We start from the raw sequence: 18827 nt of genomic DNA on the forward strand, positions 1-18827 counted from the left end.
AGTGAATAAGAGACAGCTCACCAATATTACTAGTGAATAAGAGACAGCTCACCAATAGCAATAGTGAATAAGAGACAGATCTCCAATAACACTAGTGAATAAGAGATAGATCTCCAATAACACTAGTGAATAAGAGACAGCTCATCAATATTACTAGTGAATAAGAGACAGCTCACCAATATTACTAGTGAATAAGAGACAGCTCACCAATATTACTAGTGAATAAGAGACAGCTCACCAATATTATTAGTGAATAAGAGACAGCTCACCAATAGCAATAGTGAATAAGAGACAGATCTCCAATAACACTAGTGAATAAGAGATAGATCTCCAATGACACTAGTGAATAAGAGACAGCTCACCAATATTACTAGTGAATAAGAGACAGCTCACCAATATTACTAGTGAATAAGAGACAGCTCACCAATAGCAATAGTGAATAAGAGACAGATCTCCAATAACACTAGTGAATAAGAGATAGATCTCCAATAACACTAGTGAATAAGAGACAGCTCATCAATATTACTAGCGAAAAAGAGACAGCTCACCAATATTACTAGTGAATAAGAGACAGCTCACCAATATTACTAGTGAATAAGAGACAGCTCACCAATAGCAATAGTGAATAAGAGACAGATCTCCAATAACACTAGTGAATAAGAGATAGATCTCCAATAACACTAGTGAATAAGAGACAGCTCATCAATATTACTAGTGAATAAGAGACAGCTCACCAATATTACTAGTGAATAAGAGACAGCTCACCAATATTACTAGTGAATAAGAGACAGCTCACCAATATTATTAGTGAATAAGAGACAGCTCACCAATAGCAATAGTGAATAAGAGACAGATCTCCAATAACACTAGTGAATAAGAGATAGATCTCCAATGACACTAGTGAATAAGAGACAGCTCACCAATATTACTAGTGAATAAGAGACAGCTCACCAATATTACTAGTGAATAAGAGACAGCTCACCAATAGCAATAGTGAATAAGAGACAGATCTTCAATAACACTAGTGAATAAGAGACAGACGGAGCTAAGAGCAGCAGAGCATTGCACCCTGCTGCGCAACATCACGGCTCTGTAACAGCAGAGCATCTGAGGAACATGGGTGATCTGTGAGAGAAGTAGATCTCATGATCGCAGCACATCACTGTGGCTGCAGAGCATCTCATGAGCACAGGAGAATCAGTAAAAGCTGCAGAGTATCTCCTGTGGATAGGACACCAGTGTAAGCTGCAGAGCACCTAATGTGGCGAGGTACTAGTGCACACTGCAGAGCATCTCATGTGGACAAGACACCAGTGTACAATCAAAGCATCTCATAAGCACCGGACACCTCTATAGGCAGGAGAGCATCTTATGTGGACAGGACACTAGTGCACACTGCAGAGCATCTCATGTGGAAAGGGTACTAGTGCACACTGCAGAGCATCTCATGTGGACAGGACACTAGTGCACACTGCAGAGCATCTCATGTGGAAAGGGTACTAGTGTACACTGCAGAGCATCTCATGTGGACAGGACACTAGTGCACACTGCAGAGCATCTCATGTGGAAAGGGTATTAGTGTACACTGCAGAGCATCTCATGTGGACAGGACACTAGTGCACACTGCAGAGCATCTCATGTGGACAAGACACCAGTGTACAATCAAAGCATCTCATAAGCACCGGACACCTCTATAGGCAGGAGAGCATCTTATGTGGACAGGACACTAGTGTACACTGCAGAGCATCTCATGTGGAAAGGGTACTCGTGCACACTGCAGAGCATTTCATGTGGAAAGGGCACTAGTGTACACTGCAGAGCATCTCATGTGGAAAGGGCACTAGTGTACACTGCAGAGCATTTCATGTGGAAAGGGCACTAGTGTACACTGCAGAGCATCTCATGTGGAAAGGGCACTAGTGTACACTGCAGAACATCATATGTGGACAGGACACCAGTATACACTGCAGAGCATCTCATGTGGACAGGACACCAGTATACACTGCAGAGCATCTCATAAGCACCTGACACCTCTGTAGGCTGCAGAGCATCTCGTGAGCTCAGGACATCTGTGTAGCAGAAGCAGCAGCTGGCTGGGTGCTAGTGACCCGGCGGTGTCCACCCTCCATCCATCCTTCCTCCTTCCTCCTCCTCCCTGGGTCCTGTGTCTGCTGGCGGAGGAGGGAGGCAGCCCCAGCACCGGCTGTCTGTGACCCGGACGCCCGATGTTCACTGACCTTCGAGCTCGGATCGGTGAGAGGGAGCCGGCGGGGAGAGGGGACTACAGCCCGGAGAGGGGCGGCATGGACGGTGAGTGCAGCTGTGGCTGTGATAGAGGACGGTACACGGACGGCATGGAGGACAAGACAGGGAATCTGCTCCGGTGTACGAGCTGTGTGTGATGGAGACTATGGAATAATGGGGAACACATGCGTATAGGACAGTAATATGTATGGATGCATATAGGGTAGAAGTGGATAATACATGTGTATAGGGCAGTATATAGTGTATATCGGGAAGGAGTGGATCGTACATGTGTATAGGACAGTATATGATGCATATGGGGTAGGTGTGGATAGTACATGTTTGTAGGGCAGTACATGGTGTATATGGGGTAGGTTTGGATAGTACATGTGTATAGGGCAGTATATGGGGTTAGTGTGGATAGTATATTTGTATAAGGGAGCATGTAATATGTATGGGTATATATAGGGTAGGTGTAGATAGCACATGTGTATAGGACAGTATAGAATATGTATGGGTGTATATGGGGTAGCTATGGATAGTACATGTGGCTAGGGCAGAATATAATATGTATGGGTGTATATGGGGTAGGTGTGGGTTGTACATGTGTATTGGGCAGTATATAATATGTATGGGTGTATATGGGGTAGCTATGGATAGTACATGTGGCTAGGGCAGAATATGGTTTACATGGGTTAGGTGTGGATAGTAGATGTGTATAGGGCAGTATATGGTGTATATGAAGTAGGTGTGGATACATGTGTATAGGGGTAGTATATAATATTTATGGATGTATATTGGGAAGAAGTGGATAATACATGTGTATAGGGCAGTATTTGGTGTATATGGGGTAGTTATGGATGGTGCATGTGTATAGTGCAGTATGTAAAACGGTATGTATGGGTATATATGGGGTAGGTATGGACGGCACATGTGTATAGGGCAGTAATATGTATGGGTGTATATCTGGTAGGTGTGAATAATACATGTGTATAGGGCGGTATATAATATGTATGGGTGTATATGGGGTAGGTGTGGATAGTACATGTGTATAGGGCAGTATATGGGATTGGTGAGGATAGTACATTTGTATAAGGGGTCATGTAACAAGTATGGGTGTATAAGGGGTAGGTATAGATAACACATGTGTATAGGGGAGTATATAATATGTATGGGTGTATATGGGATAGGTGAAGATAGTACATGTGTATAGGGGCAGTATATAATATGTATGGGTGTATATGGGGTAGGTGTGGATAGTACATGTGTATAGGGCAGTATATAATATGTATGGGTGTATATGGGGTAGGTGTGAATAATACTTGTGTATAGGGCAGTATATAATATGTATGGGTGTATATGGGGTAGGTGTGGATAATACTTGTGTATAGAGCAGTATATAATATGTATGGGTGTATATGGGCTAGGTGTGAGTAATACATGTGTATAGGACAGTATATAGTATGTATGGGTGTATATGGGGTAGGTGTGGGTAATACATGTGTATAGGGCAGTATATAATATGTATGGATGTATATGGGGTAGGTGTGGGTAATACATGTATATAGAGCAGTATATAATATGTATGGGTATATATGGGGTAGGTGTGGGTAATACATGTGTATAGGGCAGTATATAATATGTATAGGTGTATATGGGGTAGGTGTGGGTAATACATGTGTATAGGGCAGTATATAATATGTATGGATCTATATTGGGTAGGTGTGGGTAATACATGTGTATAGGGCAGTATATAATATGTATGGGTGTATATGGGGTAGGTGTGGATAGTACATGTGTATAGGGCAGTATATAATATGTATGGGTGTATATGGGGTAGGTGTGAATAATACTTGTGTATAGGGCAGTATATAATATGTATGGGTGTATATGGGGTAGGTGTGGATAATACTTGTGTATAGAGCAGTATATAATATGTATGGGTGTATATGGGCTAGGTGTGAGTAATACATGTGTATAGGACAGTATATAGTATGTATGGGTGTATATGGGGTAGGTGTGGGTAATACATGTGTATAGGGCAGTATATAATATGTATAGGTGTATATGGGGTAGGTGTGGGTAATACATGTGTATAGGGCAGTATATAATATGTATGGATCTATATTGGGTAGGTGTGGGTAATACATGTGTATAGGGCAGTATATAATATGTATGGATCTATATTGGGTAGGTGTGGGTAATACATGTGTATAGGGCAGTATATAATATGTATGGGTGTATATAGGGTAGGTGTGGGTAATACATGTGTATAGGGCAGTATATAATATCTATGGCTGTATATGGGGTAGGTGTGGATAGTACATGTGTATAGGGCAGTATATAATATGTATGGGTGTATATGGGGTAGGAGTGGGTAATACATGTGTATAGGGCAGTATATAATATGTATGGGTGTATATGGGGTAGGTGTGGGTAATACATGTGTATAGGGCAGTATATAATATGTATGGATGTATATGGGGTAGGTGTGGGTAATACATGTCTATAGGGCAGTATATAATATGTATGGGTGTATATGGGGTAGGTGTAAGTAATATATGTGTATAGGGCAGTATATAATATGTATGGGTGTATATAGGGTAGATGTGAGTAATACATGTGTATAGGGCAGTATATAATATGTATGGGTGTATATAGGGTAGGTGTAAGTAATACATGTATATAGGGCAGTATATAATATGTATGGGTGTATATGGGGTAGGTGTGGGTAACTCATGTTTATAGGGCAGTATATAATATGTATGGCTGTATATAGGGTAGGTGTGGATAGTACATGTGTATAAGGCAGTATATAATATGTATGGGTGTATATAGGGTAGGTGTAAGTAATACATGTGTATAGGGCAGTATATAATATGTATGGGTGTATATAGGGTAGGTGTGGATAGTACATGTGTATAGGGCAGTATATAATATGTATGGGTGTATATTGGGTAGGTGTGGGTAATACATGTGTATAGGACAGTATATAATATGTATGGATCTATATTGGGTAGGTGTGGGTAATACATTTATATAGGGCAGTATATAATATGTATGGGTGTATATGGGGTAGGTGTGGGTAATACATGTGTATAGGGAAGTATATAATATGTATGGGTGTATAAAGGGTAGGTGTGAGTAATACATGTGTATAGGGCAGTATATAATATGTATGGGTGTATATAGGGTAGGTGTGGGTAATACATGTGTATAGGGCAGTATATAATATGTATGGCTGTATATGGGGTAGGTGTGGATAGTACATGTGTATAGGGCAGTATATAATATGTATGGGTGTATATGGGGTAGGTGTGGGTAATACATGTGTATAGGGCAGTATATAATATGTATGGGTGTATATGGGGTAGGTGTGGGTAATACATGTGTATAGGGCAGTATATAATATGTATGGGTGTATATAGGGTAGATGTGAGTAATACATGTGTATAGGGCAGTATATAATATGTATGGGTGTATATAGGGTAGGTGTAAGTAATACATGTATATAGGGCAGTATATAATATGTATGGGTGTATATGGGGTAGGTGTGGGTAACTCATGTTTATAGGGCAGTATATAATATGTATGGCTGTATATAGGGTAGGTGTGGATAGTACATGTGTATAAGGCAGTATATAATATGTATGGGTGTATATAGGGTAGGTGTAAGTAATACATGTGTATAGGGCAGTATATAATATGTATGGGTGTATATAGGGTAGGTGTAAGTAATGCATGTGTATAGGGCAGTATATAATATGTATGGGTGTATATAGGGTAGGTGTGGATAGTACATGTGTATAGGGCAGTATATAATATGTATGGGTGTATATTGGGTAGGTGTGGGTAATACATGTGTATAGGACAGTATATAATATGTATGGATCTATATTGGGTAGGTGTGGGTAATACATTTATATAGGGCAGTATATAATATGTATGGGTGTATATGGGGTAGGTGTGGGTAATACATGTGTATAGGGAAGTATATAATATGTATGGGTGTATAAAGGGTAGGTGTGAGTAATACATGTGTATAGGGCAGTATATAATATGTATGGGTGTATATAGGGTAGGTGTGGGTAATACATGTGTATAGGGCAGTATATAATATGTATGGCTGTATATGGGGTAGGTGTGGATAGTACATGTGTATAGGGCAGTATATAATATGTATGGGTGTATATGGGGTAGGTGTGGGTAATACATGTGTATAGGGCAGTATATAATATGTATGGGTGTATATGGGGTAGGTGTGGGTAATACATGTGTATAGGGCAGTATATAATATGTATGGGTGTATATAGGGTAGGTGTAAATAATACATGTGTATAGGGCAGTATATAATATGTATGGGTGTATATGGGGTAGGTGTGGGTAACTCATGTTTATAGGGCAGTATATAATATGTATGGCTGTATATAGGGTAGGTGTGGTTAGTACATGTGTACAGGGCAGTATATATTATGTATGGGTGTATATAGGGTAGGTGTAAGTAATACATGTGTATAGGGCAGTATATAATATGTATGGGTGTATATAGGGTAGGTGTGGATAGTACATGTGTATAGGGCAGTATATAATATGTATGGGTGTATATAGGGTAGGTGTAAGTAATACATGTGTATAGGGCAGTATATAATATGTATAGGTGTATATAGGGTAGGTGTAAGTAATATATGTGTATAGGGCAGTATATAATATGTATGGGTGTATATAGGGTAGATGTGAGTAATACATGTGTATAGGGCAGTATATAATATGTATGGGTGTATATAGGGTAGGTGTGAGTAATACACGTGTATAGGGCAGTATAAAATATGTATGGGTGTATATAGGGTAGGTGTAAGTAATACATGTGTATAGGGCAGTATATAATATGTATGGGTGTATATAGGGTAGGTGTAAGTAATACATGTGTATAGGGCAGTATATAATATGTATGGGTGTACATAGGGTAGGTGTGAGTAATACATGTGTCTACATGTCTACATAACGGTGAATGAAATAAAGTAAAAGTGAGTATAGGAAAGGTGTGAATAGAGTAAGTACATATGGCAGTGCACGGTGTCATATACCGGTGTACCAGGAGTATGTGTATATAATACAATATACAGGTCAGGTGTGTAGAATACATGTGTATATAGTGTAAGTGGATATCTGCATTGGGAATAAAGCAGAGTATGATATAGGATTGTACATGTGTGCAGGGAACAATAATCAGTATATTATACAGGTGTATTTATAGGGACGGATAATACATTCATTACATTCATATGGGCAGTGTATAATATGATGTAAAGGTGTATATGAGTGTGGACACTACATGTGTATATCACTTTGTATATTCTTCCTACTGTCATGGCTCTCATATGATGTAGTTTGGCAATTTTCTTGGGCAAAAGACTGCTATTGATGACCTGGATGATGCTATTTCCCTTTTCTTGGGAAATCTTCATGGCTGCTCCTCAATTTGAACCAGAGACTTTTCACTTGGGAATCAACCTGATAACACACTGAGCTATTAGGGAATGTGAGAACAGGCTGTAATTTGTAGTATACAGGAAGAAAAAGATTTTTCCACCACCAGGAGCAAAACAGTAACAATGCAGTGACATGATAGGAGTCTGCATAACTAATCATATGCTAAATAGTTATAAGGCAAATGTATGTATGAGATAGCCAAGATGATTGTCTATAAGATTAAGGTAGTCTCATGCTCAAAGCTGTAGTGGAGGGTGATATATGGAGCCTGAAAGTCAAAAGTTCAAAACATTGTTACCCTTTCGCTCGTCATTGTATATCCAGCAGGTCCTCATTGAAAAATATGTTTAAAAAAATTAGAGCCTTTTTTTCAGTCCATTAAAATAATTTACAGTGGACAAACATTAACTATAAAAGGTTTCCTATGCGCTTTGGACTATTTGTAGCCCAGACATACACACACCTCAGATCCAACCTATATTACTGGGAGAAACACTTCCACGGCAGAACAATCTGAAACTAGGATAGAGATGCAAACTACATATCATGAGTCTGACATGTACGAGGGAATGAAGATTGCAAACTGAAGGTTACCATTAACATTTGTAAAAAAAAAACAACATAAAAAACATTTTTCCCATGTCGAAGATGTCCATAGACTGATTATGATGGAAACCCTAATTCATGAAGATGCTGCTAATAAGTGTTTTTGTTGATGATGCCTCAAAATTGAATTTAGACCAGGGTGGTCAGTGCCATAACCAAGAACAGATAACTCGTGCACCTTTTACCTATAGGAGAGGTAGCATCTAGCGATGAATGAGCACTACCATGCTCGGGTGCTCGATACTCGTAACTAGTGACGGGCGAGCACTACCATGCTCAGGTGCTCGATACTTGTAACTAGTGATGAGCAAGCACTACCATGCTCAGGTGCTTGATACTTGTAACTAGTGATGAGCGGGCACTACTTTGCTCAGGTGCTCAGTACTGGCATCTAGTGATGAATGAGCACTACCATGCTCGGGTGCTCGATACTCGTAACTAGTGACGGGCGAGCACTACCATGCTCGGGTGCTCGATACTCGTAACTAGTGATGAGCGAGCACTACCATGCTCAGGTGCTTGATACTTGTAACTAGTGATGAGCAAGCACTACCATGCTCAGGTGCTTGATACTTGTAACTAGTGATGAGCGGGCACTACTATGCTCAGGTGCTCAGTACTGGCATCTAGTGATGAGCAAGCACTACCATGCTTGGGTGCTCAGTACTCATAACTAGGGATGAGCGAGCACTACCGTACTTGCGTGCTCAATACTCATAACTAGTGATGAGCGAGCACTACCATGCTCAGGTGCTCAGTACTGGCATCTAGTGATGAGTGAGAACTACTATGCTCAGGTGCTCTGTACTCGTAACTAGTGATGAGCGAGCAGTACCATCCTCTGATGCTTGGTACTTGTAACTTGTGATGAGTGAGCACTACTAGTTATGAGTGCCGAGTATGGTAGTGCCTGCTCATCACTAGTTACGATTACTGAGTACACAAGCATGGTAGTGCTCACTCATCACTAGTTACGAGTGCCGAACATGGTAGTGCTCACTCATCACTAGTTACGAGTGGCGATCACCCGAGCATGGTATCGTCCACTCATCACTAATTATGAGTACCGAGCATCCAAGCATGGTAGTGCTCACTCCTCACTAGTTACGAGTGCCGAGCATGGTAGTGCCCGCTTATTACTAGTTATGAGTGCCAAACACTCGAGCATGGTAGTGCACACTCATTACTAGTTACACGTGTCGAGCACTCAAGCATGGTACTGCTCGCTCATCAATAGTTACGAGTGTCGAGCACCCGAGCATGGTAGTGCCCGCTTGTCACTAGTTACGAGTACCGAGCATGGTAGTGCCCGCTCATTACTTGTTACGAGTGCAAAGCACCTGAGCATGGTAGTGCCTGCTCATCACCAGTTACGAGTACCGAGCATGGTAGTGCCCGGTCATCACTAGTTACGAGTACCGAGCATGGTAGTGCCCGCTCATCACTAGTTACGAGTACCGAGCGTGGTAGTGGTCGCTCATCACTAGTTACGAGTACCGAGCGTGGTAGTGGTCGCTCATCACTAGTTACGAGTACCGAGCGTGGTGGTGGTCGCTCATCACTAGTTACGAGTACCGAGCGTGGTAGTGGTCGCTCATCACTAGTTACGAGTACCGAGCGTGGTGGTGGTCGCTCATCACTAGTGCTATCCTATTAGAGGTGCCTTCAAGACTCCCCGTCTGCAGCAAGTGGTTTTCTATGGAGATTACACTCTACGTTGTCCTCTTGCTTGCTGTAAGCGTGACTGACATTACTGAATGGACTATAACAAGGGGTTCACATACTTTTGTGCATATTGATGAATGAGGTTAATCTAACAGCCGGATGTTCATTTTTGACCAGGGGTTTAGACCTTTAAAGTCCATGAGTATGGTAATTGGATTTGCATCTTTTTTGCCTTTTACGCCCTCGCCTCCTCCCCCTTTAACTCGATTTCATGCCTGAGGCGTTGCTGTGAAAATGGCACCGAGAAAATAAAAGTATGGAGAAGAGCAGCTTTGTTCTCTTCGGCTGTACGGTTCCCTATAATCAGTCCGCTTCCCCAGTATTCTCGTCACATCCTCGCGTGCTGCAGATAATGGGTCAGGTGATCCTCTGTTTGTCAGCGACCTTGTCCCCCCCTCTCCACCATGCCAGGGATATGTATAGCTGCAAACTGTGGATCCAGTCACATATTGCATGGTAGTAAACTAGTGTTTATAGGGTTAACATAAAAAATAAATACTTATACAGCATATTCATTATTTCACATTTGCAGCCGTGTTCTGCCCAGAACGATGTAGTCATGTGACCTCATGGATGTGATGTCTTATGAGCGCCACCAACATTAGCCCTAGTTGGCACAGTTGGAGAACAGGGGATATATAGTTAGGCGAGGGCATACGTACCACCAGATGGCACAAATGGAGTCCCTGGAGAAAAAAGGTCCCTGTTATCGTTAGTGCCTACCCCTGTGAAGGACTCCTTTCTCCATTGCCAGTGCAATGTTACCAAATGGGAGAGGAGATTGGAAGGTCAAAAAGGTGCCAAGTTTGTCTGGATTGGCGAGCATTAGTCAGTACCAACGTGGCAGGCCGGTTTTGATCGCTGCCTTGCACTTTTCTTCTTTGTATGTCCATTTTATAAGTCATAAACATCCATTTCCCACCGATGCCAGCCTTGGGTAGTCCGCTTTGTACCCATAGGTTCTGATGCAACATAGATCAATGGTCATTGCCCACTCGTGACCTGTATGTTTTCATTTTGACAGCTACCGCTCACTTCAGGTTTTGTAGAAATCTCCTGGAACACACGGTCTCCGCTGAGAACCTGAACCATCGTTTTCGCCGAGAGATTGGCAACAGCCTGACATGGCACGATGGTCGGGGGCACCGATCGGCTGGAAGCAGGACCATCAAACTGCTTAAACAGCCTGGCACAGAAGTGTCACAGGTAATCACATATTATTTCTCTTTGCTCTAGTTATGTATTATTTATGTGCATCATGTCTTCTACTCCATTCACCTCCAGAGCTGCGGTCAACGGCTGCGTTAACTCATATCTCTCTGCTGCCCCCTTCTGGTTCAGTGTCTGTATAGAAATGTCTATGCTTAGTGCATTGCAAGAAATGAAGCTTAAACTTTCTTATATGCTTACTTTACATTCCGTACTCTTTCCAAGATCTCTGTTTTCAGTATCTGAGAACGCTTAGTTTACACAGTCTAAGCCTGAAAACCTGTACACACTTTATATTCCTCCAGCTGAATGTTTGTTCCAATTGTATCTGGTCTACAGCTGTGGCCAAAGGTTTTGAGACTAAAACAAATTTTGGTTTTCACTACATTTGCCGCTTCATTGTCTTTAGATCTTCTCTTTAGATGTTTTTATGATTCCAATTATCAGCATTTCAGAACTTTTTACACTTTAATTGACAAATACATCAAGTTTATGTAAAGACTCAACTGTAAGGTATCAGCTTCTGGGCCAAACTATGACTGATGACCCATTCTTCTAATCAGTGCTTGGAGTTTAGCCCAATTTCTGTGTTTGTGTTCGTTCTTCTGCTTTCTGAGGACTGACCACAGGTTCTCAATGGGATTGAGATCTGGGGCGTCTCCTGGTCATGGACCCAAAATGTCAAGGTTTTGTTCACCAAGTCAATTAGGTATGACTTTTGCCCTGTGATATGGTCTCCATGTTGTTTGTCACCAAATTGCTCCTGGATAGTTGTGAGACGTTTAGCTCCCATTCTTTATTCATGTCCATGTTCTTAGGCAAAATTATGAGTGAGCCATTTCCATGGAGGAAAAGCCGCAACACATGAGCTTTACTGTTGGCAGACACAGGACTCAAGGTAGCGCTCACATTTTTTTGCTTAGACAACTATTCTTCAAGATGTCCCAAACAGGCTGAAGGGGGCTTCATCAGGGAAAATAATTTGTCATATCCTTTACAGTCCAATCGTTGTACATTAATATTGTATATTAACATTATTATATTATTATAATGTATATTAATATTGTATATTAATATTAATTAATACAATATTCATGTTTTTCTTGGGTAGAGGTGGTCTCTTTGCTGCTCATATTGACACCAAACCAGCCTCCAATAGCCTTCACCTCAGTATGCGTGAAAATACGTTGATACCTGCCTGCTTCCATTCCTGAGCAAGCTCTGCACTGGTCTTCATCCGATAATGTAGCTGAATATTCTTTATGAGACACTACTGGCATTTTCTGGATTTTCTTGGTGCACTAAAGCTCTTTCCACAGCAATTGAACTGTGAAGTTCTTGATTAAGCCAATAAATGGTTGATATAGGATCAATCGTGCGAGCAGCAATGTCCTTACCTGTAAATCCCTTTTGATGCACAGCAATTATGACTAGACAAGTTTCCTTGGAGGTAACCTTTGTTTGGAAAAGGAAACAATGATTTTAAGCACTGACCTCTTTTAATCTCTAATCACTCTGCCATGGTGATTGAATTATTTCAGCTGCCTTGTCCTCATTAACACTTTCTTCTGAGCTAACAAGAACATTACATCAGATGACGTAAGTTGGTCAATTTTTTTTGGCAGGGTTAAAATTCAGTATAAATTGAGTTTTGTGATTAAGTTAATTTTCATGGAAAGGAATGACTTTGCAATTTTTTGCAATTCATTCTTCACAACAATCTGAAGTCAATGCAAATTAGGCTGCTTTCACACTACGATTTTTTAACATGCGTCCTGAACGTTTTTTTAAATAATAATAATAATTTATTCATTTATATAGCGCTATTAATTCCATAGCGCTTTACATACATTGGGAACACTGTCCCCATTGGGGCTCACAATCTAGAGTCCCTATCTGTATGTCTTTGGAGTGTGGGAGGAAACCAGAGAACCCGGAGGAAACCCACGCAAACACAGGGAGAACATACAAACTCCTTGCAGATGGTGTCCTTGGTGGGAATTGAACCCAGGACCTCAGTGCTGCAAGACTACAGTGCTAACCACTGAGCCACCGTGCCGCCCTTTTTAACGCAAAAACGGATCCAGTGCAAATGCGTTTTCATTTCAATGCATTTGCAATGGACTCGCGTCAACATGCGGTCACATGTGTTTGCGTACGTTATAGTGAGGATCCAGCGACTTGCAGTTTTTTAACATTTTTCAAAAATGCTACTTGTAGCGTTTTTGAGCTGCGTCCAAATACTGCAAATTGCTGGATCCTGACTATACTGCATGCAAACACATGTGAACGCTGGCATGCTGATAGACTGGATCCTGCTTGCTCTACTGAGCATGCCCAGAAACCAGCCTCGGGTGATCAGTCTCTCTCGCCCCCTCCCTCTCTGTCTCTCTCCCCCTCCCCCTCTCTGTCTCTCTCTCCCTCCCTCTCTCCCTCTCCCTCTCTGTCTCTCTCCCCCTCCCTCTCTCCCCCTCCCTCTCTGTCTCTCTCCCCCTCCCCCTCTCTGTCTCTCTCCCACTCCCTCTCTCCCTCTCCCTCTCCTCTCTCTCCCCCCGCCTGAGAGCTGCGGACACTCGTAACCAAGGTAAATATCGGGTAACCAAGCAAAGCACTTCTCTTAGTTACGTGATGTTTACGTTGGTTACGTGTGCAGAGAGCAGGCAGCCTGGCTCCTAGCAGCTGCGGATGCTCGTAACCAAGGTAAATATCGGGTATCCAAGCAAGTTACCCGATGTTTACCTTGGTTACGAGCCTTGGCAGCTGTCAGATGCCGGCTCCCAGTCTGTCACGTTCAGTTCCACTGACTCCCGATCACGTGACTCCAATGCCCGCCCATAAACTTAAAGTGACAGGATCCTGCAAAATAACACATGCGTTTGCATGCGTTTTTTTACTGTAAAAGCAGGATCCGCTTTTACAGCAAAAAAAGTTCATGACGCATGTTAAAAAAACGTAGTGTGAAAGCAGCCTTACCATTATAAAAAGTGAAGCAGAAACTTTGTGACTACCAAATATTGTGTCAATCTCAAAACCTTTGGCCACAACTGTGGACAATGCCCAATAAACTAAACAGTCTGGGGGGGCTCCAGGCACATAGAGGTTACCAGCGCTGATACATTGTAACATACTCTCGGGACTGGAGAAAGAATTGTGCTGCTGATATATATATGGCTTACAGAGGATTGATAAACATAGCCAAATGGGAAATATTAGATAAGGGTGGACACAAGAAAATTCTATTCCCTGCAACCAGAGGCACTGAAAGATTTCTATTATCTTGGAAAAAAGAAAGTTGAAAGCCTTGTAAACTTAATATTAGGAGCAAAAGACGGATGCTATATGAGATTATTGGTAATGAGGGTGCCTTCTTAAGAGTCTATGGTGCACCGCAGTCAGGAGGAGGGGGCTCCGCTGGACAGCTCATGTGTGACCTCCTTGGACAAGGAGGATAATTGGGAGCTGTAATTATTATCCGCTGTGCTGTCACACAGATATTACCCCTGTGCTAAGGTATTTTACTAACGTCCAGGTATCGTGATGCATGAAATGAGGGAGGCGCAGTGCGGCATATCTACGGTCAAAGCCAGTCAGCCATATGTATAATGCTGGACATTGCTGTCCTGTACTGAGGAGAAAGGGACAACTGAGGAATCATGGAGGACAGTGCCCCCATATAGTATACAGTGCACATTATTAACATGAAGGATGCTGTAGAGGGAAAAAGTACGTTATTTCGCAACCCCTAAGTGTACCCAACGTACAGAAGGTTACTAAACCGGGAAGAATACTGTTACAGGCCAAAGTTATCACGTACAAGTAGAGTCAGATTTACTGCACGGTCTCTCAGAGCTTCAGGTATCCTACTCAGCGACAGGTGAGGAACCTGTATAGGGATTGTCTAGGATTGCAGGATGTAGCTGTATGTGGGTGTAGGAGGTGTCCCATCATCCCTTGCCCTAGCACCAGGGCCCTCTGTTATTTAAGAGTCCCCGGTGTACCCCTTTTTGTTGTGGTGTAACCCCTGTTAGTTGCGTGTCTCGCCTGCACACCAGACCCTCCCCAAGTCTGTCCGTGACATTATCATGTTGGAATACTGCCCTGCAGCCCAGTTTCTGAAGGGAGGGGATCATGCTCTGCTTCAGTATGTTATAGTACATTTTGTAGTGCATTCATGGTTCCGTTAATGAGTTGTAGTTCACCACATCACCAAACCATGACACTCCCACCACCTTGCTTGACTGTAGGCAGGACACACTTGTCTTTGTTTGTCTCACCTAGTTGCCACCACACACGCTTGACACCATCTGAGCCAAATAAGTTTATCTTGGTCTCATCAGACCACAGAATATGGTTGCAATAATTCATGTCCTTAGTATGCTTGTCTTCAGAAAACTATTTGCGGTCTTTCTTGTGCATCATCTTTAGAAGAGGCTTCCTTCTGGGACAAGAGCCATGCAGAACAATTTGATGCATCGTGTGGCATATAGTCTGAGTACTGACAGGATGACCCCCAAACCCACACCTTTAACCTCTCCAGTAATGCTGGCAGCATTCAAATTTCTGTTTTGAAAAGCCAACCTCTGGATATGACGCTGAACACATGCACTCACCGTCTTTGGTCGACCATAGCAAGGCCTGTTCAGAGTGGAACCTGTCTTGTTAAACCGATGTATGATCTTGGCCATTGTACAGTAGCTCAGTTTCAGGATGTTGGCAATCTTTTTATATCTAAGGCCATCTTTATGTGGAACAACAATTCTTTTTTTCAGATCCTCAAAGAATTCTTTGCCGTGAGGAGCCATGTTGAACTTTCAATGACCAGTATGAGAGAGTGTGTGAGCGATAACACCAAATGTAACACAACTGCTCCCCATTCACACCTGAGACCTTGTAACATTAATGAGTCACATGAGTCACAATTTGGACATCTTCACTTAGGGGTGTACTCACTTTTATTGCCAGAAGTTTAGACATTAATGGCTGTGCGTTGAGTTATTTAGAGGGCACCAAATTTACACTGTTATACAAGCTGTACACTGACTACTTTACATTGTATCAAAGTGTCATATCTTCGTGGTTGTCTCATGAAAAAGATATAAAATAATTACAAAATGTGAAGGGTGTACTCACTTTTGTGATGTACTTTATACTACATGGAGAAAATTATAGGACTCCTCCACATTACACATAGAGGATCATTTATGGCCTCCTATTCTGCATCCATAGCTATTAATATAGAGTTGGACCCCTTGCAGCTGTAATGACTTCCGCTCTTCTGGGAAGTCTTTCCACAAGATTTTGGAGGTGTCTGTGACAATTTTTGCCCATCATCCAGAAGAACATTAGGCTACTTTCACACATCCGGCTTGAGCCCTGCGGCTCAATCCGGCTGTGCAAGCTATGCAACGGATGCGGTGAAAACACCGCATCCTTTGCATAAGTTTTTCCCATGCGGCCCGTCCGGTTTTTGCCGCTTGCGGCATGCTACCGAGCATGCGCAGTGGCAAAAACCGCATGCGGCGGCCGGATGCGGTATTTGCCGCATCGCGCCGCATCCGGCCGCCATAGGCATGCATTGAGAGATGCGCCGCATCGGCCGAATGCGGCGCGATGCGTTTTTTTTTGCCGCACGAAAAAACGTGCCAGGCAACGTTCCATCCGGCCGCCGCATCGGCTAAATCTGCCGCATGCGGCAAAAACCGGATGGAACGCAAGGCCATGCGGCACAATGCGGCACTAATTAAAGTCTATGCAGGAAAATCGCAACCGGCAGCAAAAAAAACCGGTTGCGATTTTCCTGCAAAGTGCCGGATTGTGCCGCAGAAGAAAAACCGGAGGTGTGAAAGTACCCTTAGTGAGGCAGATACTGATGTTGGAGAGAAGTCTGGGCTCACAATCTCCATTCTAGTTTATTCCAAAGGTATTGAATGGGGTTGGGGCCAAGGGTTTGTGAGGAAGGTCCAGTTCCTCCTCACCATACTACCCACCCATGTCTTTTTGAACCTTGCGTTGTGCATTGGGGCACAGTCATGGGGAACAGAAAAGTGCCTTTCCCAAATTGTTCCCAAAAAGTTGAAAGCAACAATTGTAGAAAACGTCTTAATATAATGAAGCATTGAGATTGGGAATAAAGATGCATTTTCACTGTACGATTATCATGAACAAGTGATCCCGAACAGCTTGTTTCACAAGAAATGTACTGTCTAAACGGCTGCAGTCACCCTCCAAACAAGAAAACTGCTCATTAGTCGGCTGAAATGATCTTTTGTTTTGCTCAAAGGATCATCGTTCTCGTAATCAGGACCTGAGCTGCAGAGAACAATGGTGGCCTGTGTGTAGAGAACATTCAATTATAGATCATGCAGTGCACATCTGAGGGGCCTGATCTGTCTATGTAACAGGTTATAAAACAACCGCTATCAGCAAACAAGTATCTGATCCGTATTCGCATAGTTCCCCATGTCAGCAGGTGTAAAGGACCTTTAGAAGCCCAATGTGATCCCTGAAAAACAACCTTATAACATTAGCCCTCCACTACCAAATTTTACAGTTGGCACAATGCAATCAGGCAGGGGACGTTCTCCTGGCATTCATCAAACCAAGACTCATCCATCAGATGCTAGATAGAGAAGTGTGATCTGTAACGTCACACAACACTGTCCAGTATTGGTGGTTTTACCACTCCATCAGGCACTTAGCATTGTGCTTGGTGGTGTAAGGCTTGTATTCAGCCAGAGGAGCTCAATGGAAACCAGAGGAGGTCTGCACTCTGCAGTTATGGAGCCAGCTGCTCCTCAACACTTGGTGACCCCACTTTTGTGGCCGAGGTGCTCAGGTTCCTTTTACTTTTTGACAGATGATGGTAGAATATTTAAGGGAGTAAAGAAATGTCATGAACTAGCTTGTTACTGTAACGCCCAGACCTGGTGCGGCATCCCCACACGACCCCGCTGTCATGCCTCGCTGAGGGAGCCATTCTCCTCACCCCACCAGCGGATGCGACCTATTCCTACCCCGGGGTCTGCCGCAGCCTTCTCCTATTACCAGACCGCGTGCAGGCCTTCTGGGAGTGGCCATAGAGTGTGCGCACGTCCACGCCCCTTTCTTAAGGGGCTGGCATCCTATTACCCGGAACTGACCTCTGAGGTCAGCAATCACCCTGAGGGTCTTTAAAGTACTCTCACATTATGGGAGGTGCCTGAGCAATATTGCCTATCCGTAGTGCATTGCTGGTTCTCAGCTCCGATACCCGTTACTGTGTCTAGTCCCACTTCCCATGTCTTAGCACCAGCTATTCTGCGTCTCTTCCTAGAGCCTGCTACTACCATCACCTCCATGCTGCCATGTCTGAGTTATCACCTCCGCGCTGCCACGGTTAAGTCACCACCTCCATGCTACCACATCCAGGATACCACGTCCTGTTGCCTCATCGGTGATCCCTGTCCGTACAAGCCAATACCACTGGTCCTGGCAGTCGTGCATTTAGGCCCCCTAGGGCTGCACCTGACAGTCCCTGTATAGGGGTTAGCTCCTCCAGGGAAGTCCAGAGTATG

General features: G+C 43.0%; 1 protein-coding gene across 1 annotated transcript in view; it reads left to right on the plus strand.

The window, feature by feature from the left end:
- Positions 1–2055: 2055 nt before the first annotated feature.
- Positions 2056–18827, plus strand: part of SAMD10 (sterile alpha motif domain containing 10) — a 41911-nt gene continuing 25139 nt past the window's right edge. The window contains exons 1-2 of the mRNA XM_075350468.1: positions 2056–2310; positions 11090–11271. Coding sequence (XP_075206583.1) covers positions 2226–2310; positions 11090–11271 — 267 coding nt within the window. The 5' untranslated portion in view covers positions 2056–2225. The remainder of the gene's footprint in view (positions 2311–11089; positions 11272–18827) is intronic.

Source organism: Anomaloglossus baeobatrachus, chromosome 5, assembly GCF_048569485.1.
Source record: "Anomaloglossus baeobatrachus isolate aAnoBae1 chromosome 5, aAnoBae1.hap1, whole genome shotgun sequence".
In the NCBI taxonomy this organism is placed as follows: Eukaryota; Metazoa; Chordata; class Amphibia; order Anura; family Aromobatidae; genus Anomaloglossus; species Anomaloglossus baeobatrachus.